The 14,268-nt window shown below is 39.7% G+C and overlaps 1 protein-coding gene across 1 annotated transcript in view; it reads left to right on the top strand.

Moving 5' to 3' along the window:
• The window catches only part of ext1b (exostosin glycosyltransferase 1b), a 122,196-nt gene that overhangs the window by 81,579 nt on the left and 26,349 nt on the right, over nucleotides 1–14,268 (top strand). Inside the window, exons 2-4 of the mRNA XM_032534802.1 lie at nucleotides 4,645–4,738; nucleotides 9,489–9,596; nucleotides 11,225–11,344. Coding sequence (XP_032390693.1) covers nucleotides 4,645–4,738; nucleotides 9,489–9,596; nucleotides 11,225–11,344 — 322 coding nt within the window. The remainder of the gene's footprint in view (nucleotides 1–4,644; nucleotides 4,739–9,488; nucleotides 9,597–11,224; nucleotides 11,345–14,268) is intronic.

Below are 14,268 nucleotides of genomic sequence, written 5' to 3'. Positions count from 1 at the left end.
ACACACACACACACACACACACACACACACACACACAAAAACACACTTTGAAAGACAAAGAAATTAGTGAGAGAGTTTCAGAGGGAGACAGGAGAGACGTCCAGGAGGCTAATGTAACAACAGTCTCAATAGGCAGTAAATTGGATCTCTTTTTCTCTGCTCCCTGGAAGATACTCAGGCTGGTGGTGGTTTTGTGTTTTCATCACGCTGAAGCTTTATACTCAGGCGCCTGCTGGGTGCTCACATGGCAGCAGAAAGTCCAATTGGAAGCCCACCAAGTGCACACCTTTGGGAGTCTAGGCTGCCGTATAAAACACATTTCCTTAAGTACTATCCTAAAGACATTTTTTAGGGTATGTTACTTTATGCTACTTTATACTTCTTCTTTTCTACATTCATAGTGACATATTGCACTTTTTATTTAAAAACAGTATTTGTCTACCTCTGTTATCATCATCTGTATGTGTGTCAAATGTTAAATGTGTAGAAAGCAACAGTAACTAAGGGAACCTTTTTCATTATTGATTACTACTGATACTGAGTAGCCTAAAGGATCTGAATTCATCTTCCACTACTGGCTTTAAGGGATTAGTAAGGATGGTTAATGGAGATTAGTTGATAGTGTGTTTATTGTTTATTGTAATTTCCCCTTGTGGAACTAATAAAGTATAAATTATTATTATTATTACTACAATAATAATAAAAAATACAGTTTCCATCCCTCTCCTCTTTCACCCCCTCCTGATGCGAACATTGTAGTAAATGAGACAGGTTGCAAGCAAACCCAGGCTTAACCAAACATATTTGAAGGGTAAAATAATTCCCCAAACTGTTTATTGTAAACATCCATCAGACCATATTTCGGTTTCAGATTTGACCCACCATACTTGCTGATGTACTTACTTTTGGCTTTTACCTTCCAAATAAAGTGGTTTAGATAATCTGACTCTGCTGGCTTCTTTACAGCCTCTGTCCAGTCGGACTGTCACACATGTCGTGTTTCTTTCCCCATCTGACTTCCTTGTACGACCCAAGTTGTGCTTGTAATAAACCGGTATATTGTGCTATGATTCATGACCAACAGACACAGTGGAGTTTCACAGCAACCATGATGCACCTATCCCATGTAATTAAGTTGCTGCAAGTGAAGGCACTTAATGGCAGGTTGCCACAGCAACCATGTAGGAGTAGTGTTTTTTTAACTGCTTCACAGTTGTTGGACATGCTGACACGTGCACTCAAGCACTCTCTCGTATGCATACAAAACACTGTGGGGTGCACGCGCTGAGGTCATCTCTTACGTTTGATTAAATGAAGCCTTGTTTTCTGTCTCCTTCATATTTTCTGCACGCTGACTTTGTTTTCTGCTGTTTTCACTCCAAACGTGACACAATTCGCCCCCCTCCAGTAGGCTGTCAATTTTGTCATACATTTGCTGTGTAACCCCCACCCTCGCTTTCATTGTTATCTGCACACACTCATGTGTACGATGGAGAGGCACACACACATGCAAAGAAATATAAATATACAAGCACAGAATCACAATCACAGCCTGCAGGCTTGTAGCTCGGCTGTGGTTTTCCCCCAGCCAGCTCAAGTTCAAGGAACAAAACATGGGGAGAGCTGTTGTAGACAGAATAGAAAAGGGAGGAGGAGAAGAAGAGGTGGAGAAAGATAGTGTGAGCAAGCTGTGGCCTCTGAATCCAGCGTAAAGTGCAAGCCAGCAGGAGGTTTGAGGGGAGGAAGAAGAGTAAGGAGGAGCGGGGAGGAAAAGAGGTGGAAGTGGGTTTACACAGCAGGGACGTCCTCATGGAGGCCTCCTACTGTCTCTTTCAAATCTCTAAACCACTAAAACCACTTCCTCTTTAAAAGACAATCATCTCTTTAAGGCACAATCCGAGTCGGGATAAGGTTAAGATGCACCGCAGGTGAATCACGTGGCAAGGTTGTGCTTGTTTCAGGAGACACCAAGACAAAATTAGCAACCTGTGAAACCGGCGGTTTGCTTGAGACTAAAAAGAAATTGCATTGGTTATACAACTTTTTTTTTTAAACTGTGGAGAGAAATTTAGAAGTTTGTCTCATGACAGTTTAGGTTAAATAGAAACAGGAAATATTTGCATCGTATTGAACGTAAAGGGGACAGAAGATCTGACACAGAAGTGCGTTGGTTATAAAAAACATTTTACAGGACTGTTGCATGTTAAATCCACGCATTGATATTCACTGCCATCAGATGCAGGCCTGTTATGTGGGCTGTTACACACACACACACACACACACACACACACACACACACACACACACACACACACACACACACACACACACACACAACAAACACCATCCAGGCAGACAGTGGTGTGGAAATATGGGCTAAGATAGCTCTTCGTCCATCGGCGGTGAAAGAACTCAATGTGAGGGCCTGCAGCTGTCGCTTGTTCACGCTGCATGTGTGTCTGCGTGCCTAACGGTTTGTGTGTGCGCTCGGTAACTTTGTTATGTGCCGCAAAGATCGTTATGTATGTAGGTGTGAATGAGGATTTTATCACAGGCTGTCATGTCCCCCACACTTCATTAGAGTTGACTAAAGAAGGCACAAGTCGATCACCAGCACAACATCAGCAATCACCATCGTGGGTGGTGTGTGTGTGTGTGTGTGTGTGTGTGTGGTGTGTGTGTGTGTGTGTGTGTGTGTGTGTGTGTGTGTGTGTGTGTGTGTGTGTGTGTGTGTGTGTGTGTGTGTGTGTGTGTGTGTGTGTGTGTGTGTGTGTGTGTGTGTGTGTGTGGGTGTGTGTGTGTGTGGTGTGTGTGTGTGTGTGTGTGTGTGTGTGTGTGTGTGTGTGTGTGTGTGTATGGACCGAGCTGAAAAAGCTGGAAGCCTAGCACTACGTTCGCACTCACACACACACAGAAGGCTGCATCAGCAATCACTGTCACACTTCTGTAAGCTGCAGTACATCCACAGCATCATTAATACAGCAGAATGTGTGGAAATGTAGTGTGTGTGTCCTGTAACCTTCACCTTGTATAGAATATGGCTAAATGACAAATGATTTTCCGTCTTACCAGTCTCTTAACCCCTAACCTGAACAGTCCTTAGGGCTGATTATTTCCATTTTATTTATTTCTCACCCAGAAATCATTGCCTTTTATTATTGTTTATTTATTTGTATTCATTGTTGCAAGGAGACGTTGTTATGATCTGTGTCTTATCGCAGCAGGAAACTTAACTTTTGAGTGCACAGTGACTTAAAATATGTGGGGAAAACCGCCTAAACAGATCTGTTACTTTTTTGGAAAATCAAGATATTTATAGTAGTGAATGTGTGTATAAAATAATTAGACTTAACAAAACAGCAACCCCGTGATGCCTAGTTCTGCACTGTTGACTGACTGGCATGTTAGCTTTTAAGTGGCATTTTTTAGCTCTGTGTGTCTATATGAGAGAAATAGAGAGAAATGATCCACACAGGGAGACATTGCTGTTGGAAAAAGCAAGACGGAGAGCAGGAAAGGGAGAAGAAAAAAAAATGGAAGAGGACAGGAGAACCAAAATAAATTGAAAGAAATTGTGAACACACAAACTGTCAAAACACATAGGAAAGCAGCATGCACGCAAACCAACTGATGCACAGAAACACACTTCATCTATATCCGTCTTTCTGTATCTCTCACACTCACACACACACACACACACACACAGCCAGTTGTGTGGTGGAAGCAGGTGTCACTCTCAGCTCATTACCCCTGGCCGGGTTGATCACCCTGTTTGGAGAGGAGCAATAAGACACACCTCACTGGAGAGACAGAGGAGAAAGAGGAGCTGGGAAGGAGGAAGAGAGCAGCAGCCTCTTGTTTTAAGAGATAGAGGGATTATGAAAGGTAGTGTGTAAAGAAGAGGGGGTGTGCAAAGGAGCGTAGTGTTTGTGAGATAGGAAGGGGGGGGGAACAAGGGAGAGGAGTTGGGTTGGAGTTTATGGATGGAGAGGCTGTTAGGTGAAAAAGAAAGTGAATCAAAACGGGGAGATTTATGACAATTTGGATCATACATTGTTAGTTTTGACCATTTTTTTCTATTGGTAATAGTAACATTTTAAAAGAAGTAAGACATTGTATTAAATGAGACAGATTGCAAACAAACCCAGCTTACCCAAAAATTCCACAACCTGTTTATTGTAAACATACATCAGTTTACAGATGGACCACCTGTAGTTTTGAGGGATTTTTGGATGTAAATAAAGGGGTTTAGATAATCTGACTAAACTATTGGCTTCTTTACAGCCTCTGTCCAGTCTGACTGTCTGACATGTCGTGTTTCTTTCCCCATCTGACTTCCTTGCACAACCCCAGTTGTGCTTGTAATAAATGTGTGCTTTGATTTATGACCAACAGACACAGTGGAGTTTCACAGCAGCCATAGCTCAAACTAACATGTAGTTCCCAAGTTGTGTTTAGCATGACATTTTCTTCAACTATGAGATACTGTCTAATTATATAGCTCATTACAACAAGTAACAGTGAAGCATGTTCTGTATGTATCCCTCTAATCACACATTTCACACATTTTTCTAAGCATGTTGCCGTAAATAACATGTTCTTGCTTATATCGGTAAACTTGTGTGTGTGTGTGTGTCACTGCAGGTACGACTACAAGGAGATGCTTCACAACTCCACCTTCTGTTTGGTGCCCCGCGGCAGACGACTGGGCTCTTTTCGCTTCCTCGAGGCGCTGCAGGTAAATAGGCAACACACACATAAACACACACCCATTATGAGAAAGCACTTCACATGCTGCAAATTCATGTCCACCAGCAATATTACCAGGGAGAAAAAGAATCCCACACTCAAGCCTCCTGCTAAGCATGTGTTTAAATAGTGCTACCTCCAGCAATAAAAGGATCACCAAATCATTGCCACCTTAATTCTCAGGCTAATATTGTAGACTTTCACTGACAACAAGTGCTCCTTCTCTCTGCCTCTAAACGTTTTTTTTAATATTGTAAGACATGATTGATTTTTGCAGATAAAGTGGGTAATTGTTTATAAACAGTGACATGTATATAATAGAGATGTATTTAAAAACTATTGATTTAGTTTGTAGTTTAATAATGGTTGATGCTAGATTGGACAGTCCGAAGGGACGTTTGAAGGCATGACCCACCTCTGGTTGATCATTGGTTAGGCATGAGGAGTGAGATTGGTAAAGGCTAGGGTAAGAATATCAGGGAAAACCAATTAGAGGCAAAGTAGGGCCATACTTGCCAACCTTCCTTGTTCATTGCGCTCTATTGGTTTTCTCCCAGGGTCCCAATCATCCCTTATTTTTCCAGATTTATGACAAATGTTCACACCTTTTTCCTTTTCATAATCTCAACCTTGCACTGCACAGGATGTATGAGCCCTATGACTGTAAAAGTCCGCTGGTTCCACTTTGTTGGGGCTTCCCCCTCACTTCTTCTTTCTCTTTACTGGTTAGTTGCACTCTGCTGTCGTAGTGATGTAGGAATATTTAAATGGTTTACAAAGATAGAATTTTGAGATTGTTGTGCTTTTAAGTATACTAGTTTGTCAAGGTTAACTGTTGATTAAATAAAAGTTTCTACACTTAATATGCCGTAACACCTCACCACACTGTATGACCATAGTAATCTGAGGTAAATTCTTCCCATCTAGTCATTTTCTAATCCGGGATCTGCATTTACCTCCTCTTCACTCAAACTGCTTGAAATCTGCACACTTCACATCTCTTTTTTACTCCCCTGTTCATCCATTTCTATAACTTCACTGCACTCTTAAGCATTACTACCGCACTGTCCTTTACCTCTCCTTACCATCCACAGAGTGCACCCTAATCTCACTATCAGCTGCACCACACACACACACACACACACACACACACACACACACACAAACACACACACACTTCACTCAGGAGGCATATATGCCCTCTCCTGTCCTTTCTATATTTGTCTGACTCACTCCATCTATCGACTCACCGTCTACAGTAAGACGGAGGGAGAGTATTTTCAGGCATTGGTATTTGCATGAGCTAATAGAGTGTGTGTGTGTGTGTGTGTGTGTGTGTGTGTGTGTGTGTGTGCGTGCGCGCGGTTTAGCTGACACTAGGCCTGCACGATTAATCGTTCTAAAATCACATTCTCAATTCACCTTGTTTACGATTTAATTTTTAAATTAATTCGATTTTTTTTTTTAAGAATTACGAGCCGAATGCATCACAAACGTTGTAAACCGACTGTATAAAAAAGGTTTTAAAGTGCTCCCAAGCACTGCAATGCTCTCCCCACTCTTCATTGAGGCCTCTATGTTAACAGGCTTGCTGTGATGTAATGTGTAATCTATGTTTTGTTAAAATTATCGAGTAAATGTCCTTAGTTTTTGTCTTTGTCAGTGTCTTTCATAGAGCCAATAACGTTACATCCTTACGACGTGACATGTCCCGTAGACCTGTATAGTTTCGAACTGGAAACCCAGAAATTACAACATTCCATGTAAAATGAAACACAACAAACAACAGTCCGTGCTCATCATCATGTACATAATTTGTACTGGTGTTATTGTTAAATACATTGTGAATACATATTTCTAAAATTGTTTTTGTTGAGTTATTATTACACAATACGTTTTCTGACCTTTTCGAATCCCCCGAAAAATAACCCATATTACAAAAGAGACTAAACTGATAAAAACTGAACTAAAACTAAGCATTTTCAAAAAATAAACTAAAATTAAGCATTTTCAAAAAATAAACTTGCAAACCCGCTTTAAAAAGTAATTAAAACTAAAATGAATTTGAAAACTAAAAGTCAAAAAGAAATAAAAAACTAATAAAAAATGAAAAACTATAATAACCTTGGTTTGTTACTGCCAGTTTGTTTTGTCATGGTGAAACAAATCGTGGCAGAGAATTGTGATATCTATTCTCCGAATCGTGCAGGCCTAGCTGACACCTTTGTGACCTGGGAGTGACAGGGCTGTCATTACATTGAACACACACACTCACACACACCCCAGCTGTTCCGTCCACCTCTCCTCTCATCCCTCCATCCCCGTACCACTCCTTTGCCAAAGGTCACATTCAGCTTCGCTACCTCCCTCTTTTCATCTTTTCTTAAAATCTATTAATCCACTTTCTTTTGCCTTTTGATATTTGTTATTTCCCCATCCTCCTCTCATTATCATTCCTCCTGCTCGCTTCCTTTGAGTAATTAACTTTTCAGCTCCTAAAGTTACCATTTTAATATTGATGTGTCAAGAAGTGTAGCTGTAAAAAAAAGAAGGCCATACACAGAGTGAAAACAAACACAAACAGAATCAGAAACAGAACGATTAAGCACACAATTAAAGTGCCCACTTTATGCTCATTTTCAGGGTGTATTAGAGTAGGTTTACATGGTTTCATTTTCAAAAAACACCATATTTTTGTTGTACTGCACATTGCTGCAGATCCTGTTTTCCCCCTGTGTGATTAGGTCTCTGTTTTAGCTACAGATTGAGACATCTCACTTCTTTACTATTGGGAGTTGCACATGCGTAGTAGCTAGGTAATGATGACATCAGCTAGCTACTGTTTTTCCTACTTTGGTCAGTACAAGGCAGGATTAGCTGGGAGACTTCTTCTAAACGAGGGCACACTTGTGGAATACCTGCAGAACAGGTACATGTAAGTAGTTCTTTTGTAGATTATGGTGAACTAGTTCATATGGTAGCAGTGTTTAGCCATTGAGAACGAGCTAGCATTTTAGCGCTAGTATGCTACGGTTAGCCACCTCGTCTTGGCTAGTGAGGTAGAAAGCCGTGCAGATTTTGAACAGCTCACCTGGAGACTGAAGGCAGAGGACATTCAGAAACCCTTATCTCACTCAAAACAGCATGAATGTTTGTTTTTTTCGAGTTGGTATGCGTGTGGAAGCAAATCCCAGAAAAAGTTTTTTTTTCCATATTATGGGCACTTTAAGAAATTATTTTTGTGCATGCAATCGTCACAGTGGAGTGAATAAAAGTTTTCTGGTTTATATAAATTCAGAATGTTAGACTCTTTGTGATCTACTCTCCAACAAATGTTTTTTTCACATCCATATCAGTCATCGTTATACTGAATTCTTCACTATCAGTGACTATATGCTGCTTGCCTGCTTATCTAGATGGTATGTTCAAGCTTATTTCTGTTTATCAGATTGCTAGGCTGCGTTGTGTTAATATGCTCATGTTTGATCTCAAATTCAGTATCTATGATCAAAGCAATATGTATGCATTTTTAAGTTACATTTGAGCTCATATTTGTGCTCAAAGTCTGAATCATTTTAATTAAAGCTGCACTTGTTTTTATTTTATATGACCAGTGGGTCAAATAACTATGTGTATAGTGAAAGTGTTCAAAGTAATAAACCTACAGAGCAACAGATGCTGCAGTTCTCCTCATCTCTACGGAGCGTTTTAGCAACTGAAAGCTAATTGTTTGGGTTTTAAAGCATGCGGCTTTAATGGTTTGTTTTACTCCTACTGCTCTCATCAATTGGTTCCAGCAGCAGGCAGCTGTTTTAAGGGTACAAGCCACTGCACTACCTGTTTAGCACCAGACAGCGGACACACAAAGTTAGCAAAAAGGCTGGTGAACATAGTAAAGCATTTAGCAGCTAAAGACCCAGATAATTCCCTGAAGAAAAGTGGCCAAAAATAAAATGAGAATGAATACTGGGCTTACACTCATCAGGTGGCCTGAAATGACTGTTGCTCTGTGTCTGCTGGATGTTGGATGTTTGCTAGCATAATCACAATATCAACTTTATAAGGTGATAATGTGTCATGTTGTGTTACCGCTTGTTCTGCTGCCCCCAAGTCCCCCAAAATTGATTAATATAGCTTTTCAGTGCATACTGCAATTCTGCCATTTCCATTGATAATGGCATTTCTGTTATTTAGACATTTGTCAATTTCTAATCCAAAAATGTTTTTGTAAAGTTATGGGTAATAATTTTGATGAAACCTGTAGAGTAACAAGTTTGAAATCGCTGCTTTCCTTTCTCATTTGTTAAAGTTCAGCCCTTTTATGTGATTTCTCTCTCTGAAACCTTGTCTAGTCTGCAGCTGATAAAGTTGGCATCTGTTAAGACATTAATAGGCTTTTTGCTGCATTGTTGGGACTGCTAAAAATCTCACTACTGATTGTATGTACTGTATGATATATACACATTGCACCAAAGAGGTTTGAAAGTCGAAGAAAATCCAATCTCTGCCATATGGGGAATTTAGGCCTGAACACAAATAGGTCAACTGCAATAGAGTGCATCTTTTATATGAAAAGAGATGCATAGTGTAGCTTAAAGCAGTCATGATTTAGCTGTGGCTCTGATTGTGCTTGTAAAGGATCATGTCCAAGCTCTGTGTGTGTGTGTGTGTGTGTGTGTGTGTGTGTGTGTGTGTGTGTGTGTGTTGTGTGTGTGTGTGTGTGTGTGTGTGTGTGTCAGGCTGCTTGTGTGCCGGTGATGCTGAGTAACGGTTGGGAGCTGCCTTTCTCCGAGATCATTGACTGGAACACAGCCGCAGTGATCGGCGACGAGAGGCTCCTGCTGCAGGTAACTGCCCGCAAGTAACACTCAAACATAACCACATGCCTCTATGTATCACCTCCAAACTATACCATCTGAAAACAAAACCTTTTTTCTGACTGTCGATATCTTGAGCACACATTATTTGCTTATATTCCCCAAATCCCTATCATGTTTTGTTTTCTTGTAGAGTGGTTGACAACTAAGCAAAATGCAAGCAGCATACCAAGTCCTTGACTGCTTGAAAATGCCACTCGAAGCCTCATATTGTTATATGAGAGGGCGAATAAATAGACTGAGCAAATGGATTTGTCTGGAATTGCTTGAACTTCATGGGGGGAAAGTAATTATATGCCCATTAAATCTTAATTTGAATGAAGTGTGTAATAATATTGTTTGACATTGAGTGTTATAACTCTGTGTAGCACCAGTGTGTCTAAGCCATCCTGGATCTCTCTGTGGATTTATGTATTTTGCAGCAATAAGGTGGTGTTTACATACAATACATATATTGATGTATGTTTTTCACTGAATGTGGAATACCTGCACTGTACAGTCAAAGTTATTTCTCTATCCAACCAGGAAAAAAATTGAAAAATACTGCACATACAGTGTATTGACTTCTAACTTATCAGTTAGCAGGATATGGCAGTATTTGCAAAAGAGTAAATAAAAATATGTTTGTTTGTAGTTACTCCCTCCTTTACTATGATGAATAAACCATATACGGATTACACTACACAACTCTTTGAATAAAATTTAAAAAGCATTCACCAAACACAGCTGCAGCATTTTAGCTTTTCTTCCCTGACACTATTTGATGACTGATAGTTGCTGCTGCCATCGTTTTTGTAAATTCCTTGTGTTGTGTTCTTCATTCCCTCAAATATATATATCTGTAAACACTATTTTATTTCTTCCAATAGCATGATTTGCTCCTTATACTAAGGAATTTAGTGAACTTGGCAAACAAAACTGCTGCCAGAGCGGTAGGCCTTCAAGGAAAAGTTTGTTAGTAGTTTTTTATAACACTTCTGGAAGAAAGTTACATGAGAAGATTGAAAACAGGGAGAAACAACTAGCCTGGCTCTGTCCAATGGTAACTAAATCTGCCTACTAGCATGTCATATTCTGTTTGTTTCATACATACAAAACCCAAAAAATAATGAGGACCTAACACTTGACTTGAATGGAATGTTGTGACAAGACAGCAAAAAGAAATACCCCCTTTGTGTTAAATTGTTAGGACTGTTCATTAAAAAGACTTACTAGCAGCCATATAAACGGCAGTACTTAAGTAACTTCAGCCACACTGCTGTATGCAAAATGGTCAGCATTCAAAGAACTGACTTGCAGTTTATTTATTAAATCTGGTGACTCAACTTGGATTTTCCCTCAAGGACTTTAGACTTGTCTTAAGAATTGCTTTGAGAGCACCTAAGACTTGGACTAAATTACAACAAAAATCTTTGTGACCGTTAGTCCAGAAACTTGCAATATCTGCTTCAGCCTACCGTTCACATGGCTGCCACACCTTAATGTGCTTTATCTGCTGATGAGTGTATCTTTGGGGATCCATTCTAATCTTTCTGTCACCACAGTTTAAAGCCTAGATCAGTACTGAATGCTAACTGACTGCTTTTTGTCATTTGCAGATCCCGACCACAGTGCGCTCCATCCACCAGGATAAGATCCTATCCCTCAGACAGCAGACTCAGTTCCTCTGGGAGGCCTACTTCTCCTCTGTGGAAAAAATAGTGCTGACCACACTGGAGGTGAGGACTCAAGACACACATGCACACAACCACCCACACTTTTTGCCTCTCTGCCGTCCTCTCTCCTACTCCTTCATCATCAATCTTTCTCTCAGAGGGCTGCAGTATCCTAGCACACTCTGCAATCTTCGTGCTATTCTAAGGCCTCTCTTTGGTCTCCCTGGTACAAGGGTAAAAGCAAAATAGAAGGGTTGATAGTGTCGTTTACAGAGTGCAAAAAATACATTATAGCCCATGTTAATGGAGAATTTGTCAGAAGCTGTTTTTTATTTTACTCATAGTGGGTGAAATGGGTTTTGCATTTAGGCTGTGACTTCTCTGATGCTTTATATGAGCACAGTTTCTATAATAGTATTGTTGATAGGTACAAAAATTCATCATTAGATGGTATAGTGTGTTAACTTAGCCAACTTTGGCAGCTAGTTTGCGGGATCCAAACCAATGACCTTAAAGTGGTATTCTGGTTTTACGAGTAAATCTGTTTTAATGAGTATCCAACACTCACCCCAGCATAAGGCTGTGATCAGTTTCAATGGGTTCCAATAGTAACCTATAGGTTTCAGGGAGTTTTTGCAAGGATTTCTTTTAGCTTTCTTAGTTTTTTGAAGTCCATAGAAACTTCTCAAACAGCCCATATAGCATATTTCACATCACCATTGTCAATCTATATAATGTGTGTTCAAAAAAGTAATTTTTAGATCCATAATATGGCTAAAGGCTGGGGTATGTTACAATGTGTCATCCAACCATATCTAAAGTCAAAATGTGTTTAGAGCCCTTTCAAACGTCCACCCACGAAGGCAATGCAAAAATGCATAGAGAGGAGCGAGATGCCACAATAGCAGGAATGGTGATAACAGTGCAAACTTTGAAGCAGTTTAAAGTGTGACAGGAAATGACAGACGTAGTTGTGAGAAATGGAAAAGAATAGTTTGAAATAAGTTCAAACCCTGCACACTTTCTCACCTCGACACACCTTGCCAATCACTAAAGTGGGCATGATTATTTGGATTATTAGTCTTGAAAGGTTAGAAATAATTGTTGAACACAGTGTGTAGGATCCTCAGAGTTGCTGCAGGGGGGCTGCCAAATTATTGTTCATTTCCTGAAAGTTTTTTTCAAAAATTAAAAATGTCTTCACATGAATCCAACATATTATTAGCAAATGAAAAATCAGCTTATTTGTGAAAACGCCCCACTAATGATAGGCTTACTGGCCTATTCTGAATGAAAGGTAGTCACTCGAATAACCATTCACAGATATAGTCAATCCTAAGGATTCAATGTATAAAATCATACCAACAATTATTATTTTAATAGCTTAGTATTCTATTCACTAAAAAGGTATGTATAAAGGCCTTAGGCTCCCCACAAGTTATTCAGTTGTAAGTTAAATATGTATCTTAATTTCACTATATATGTAATAGGGAGTCCCTGATCTGTCTCTCTCTCAGCTAATAAGAAGTATAAGGGGTCGTTGCCTTAAAAGACGTTGAAGACCCCTGTTTTAAAGGATAGATTAATACTTGGAAAACTAATATGTGAAAACTAGTCACTGTCGGAATCCATCCAATCCATGTTGGTCACAGCTGCTGTTCTTGGTAAAGGACAAAACAAAAAGTGCTTCATACTAAAAAGACAACTTTTCAGGGGAATATAATTTTAAGTTCAGAAGCCCCCCTCCTTCCTCTGACCTCATTTTGTCATGGGCATTCACTTTGTTAACAAAAATCCACTTGAGGAGAATTTATGAATGGAAAAACTATTCATCCATTCAATTCCCCACCTTCATTATTCAGTTCGAACAAGATGTTTTTTTTAATTACCCACTCTATGTATATCTTTATTATCTGTATTTAAATTTTCCATTACGAGTATTTACTTTTTCAATATTATGTATAGTATGGTCACACTTCAATATCATTTATATTATGCTTACTTACTTTTGCTAAATTACTTAATAACATATTCAAATTAATTTTAACGTCACTATCTTACTTACACTGCAATATTTTTTTGTACTATGGCCACCTTCACTTTACTTTATAATACCTTTTATATAATGTCACTTTACATTCATTCAGTACTTTTGTCAACATTGTCGGTTGTTTGCTTGTTGTTTGTTTCTTATTTGCTGTTTTGCTTTTTACTGTAGTAAACTGCTGCTGTAATAAGGGAACTTCCCCATTGTGGGATGAATAAAGTATTATCTAATTTAATCTAAAGTTTATAGATGCAGGGATAACACCTGGGCATACTGCTAGGCTCATGTTGTGGTTACCAATGGCTTCTTCTTCCTGCTTCTTCTGTCACCCGAGTATCCCATCATGCATTTGATTTCCTCAAAGCATGATTCCCCTTCTATACAGTATAACCTCCCAAATCTTTCATTTGAATTTCACTTTTCTACACACACACACACACACACACAAGCACCCACACACTTGGCACGCAATGTGCCGTGGCTTCAGTATCTAGAGTCTGTCAGATTTTTAGCTAGCTCTACATATCTGGTCTGTTTGTTATCTAGTCCTGTCACACTGTGCACTGTCACACACACACACACACACACACACACACACACACGCACACGCACACGCACGCACGCAGAGTCAAAAACATCTCCATATGTCAAGGTGTGTCGGCCCAGGTACACATGGCACCACCCAGGCATAACCTTGCTGACATGTTGTCACTCCGCACTAAAGAGCAAGGTGACACAGCGAAAACGTGTTACTCAGTGTGTGTATTTGTGAGTGTGTGTTTATGTTTTATACAGCAAAGGGCTAAACACTTAATCCTGACTGACTGTCCTGTAAAAAAAAAAAAAGGGGGGGAGAGTAGTGTGAGAAAGGATGAAGAGGAGAAGGGGTGACATATGTAAATGACGTTGCCGTGGCAGCCCCTGAGATAACGAGCGACAT

The sequence above is a fragment of the Etheostoma spectabile genome, chromosome 14 (assembly GCF_008692095.1).
Source record: "Etheostoma spectabile isolate EspeVRDwgs_2016 chromosome 14, UIUC_Espe_1.0, whole genome shotgun sequence".
Lineage (NCBI taxonomy): Eukaryota > Metazoa > Chordata > Actinopteri > Perciformes > Percidae > Etheostoma > Etheostoma spectabile.
This window is presented reverse-complemented; position numbering and strand designations above follow the sequence as displayed.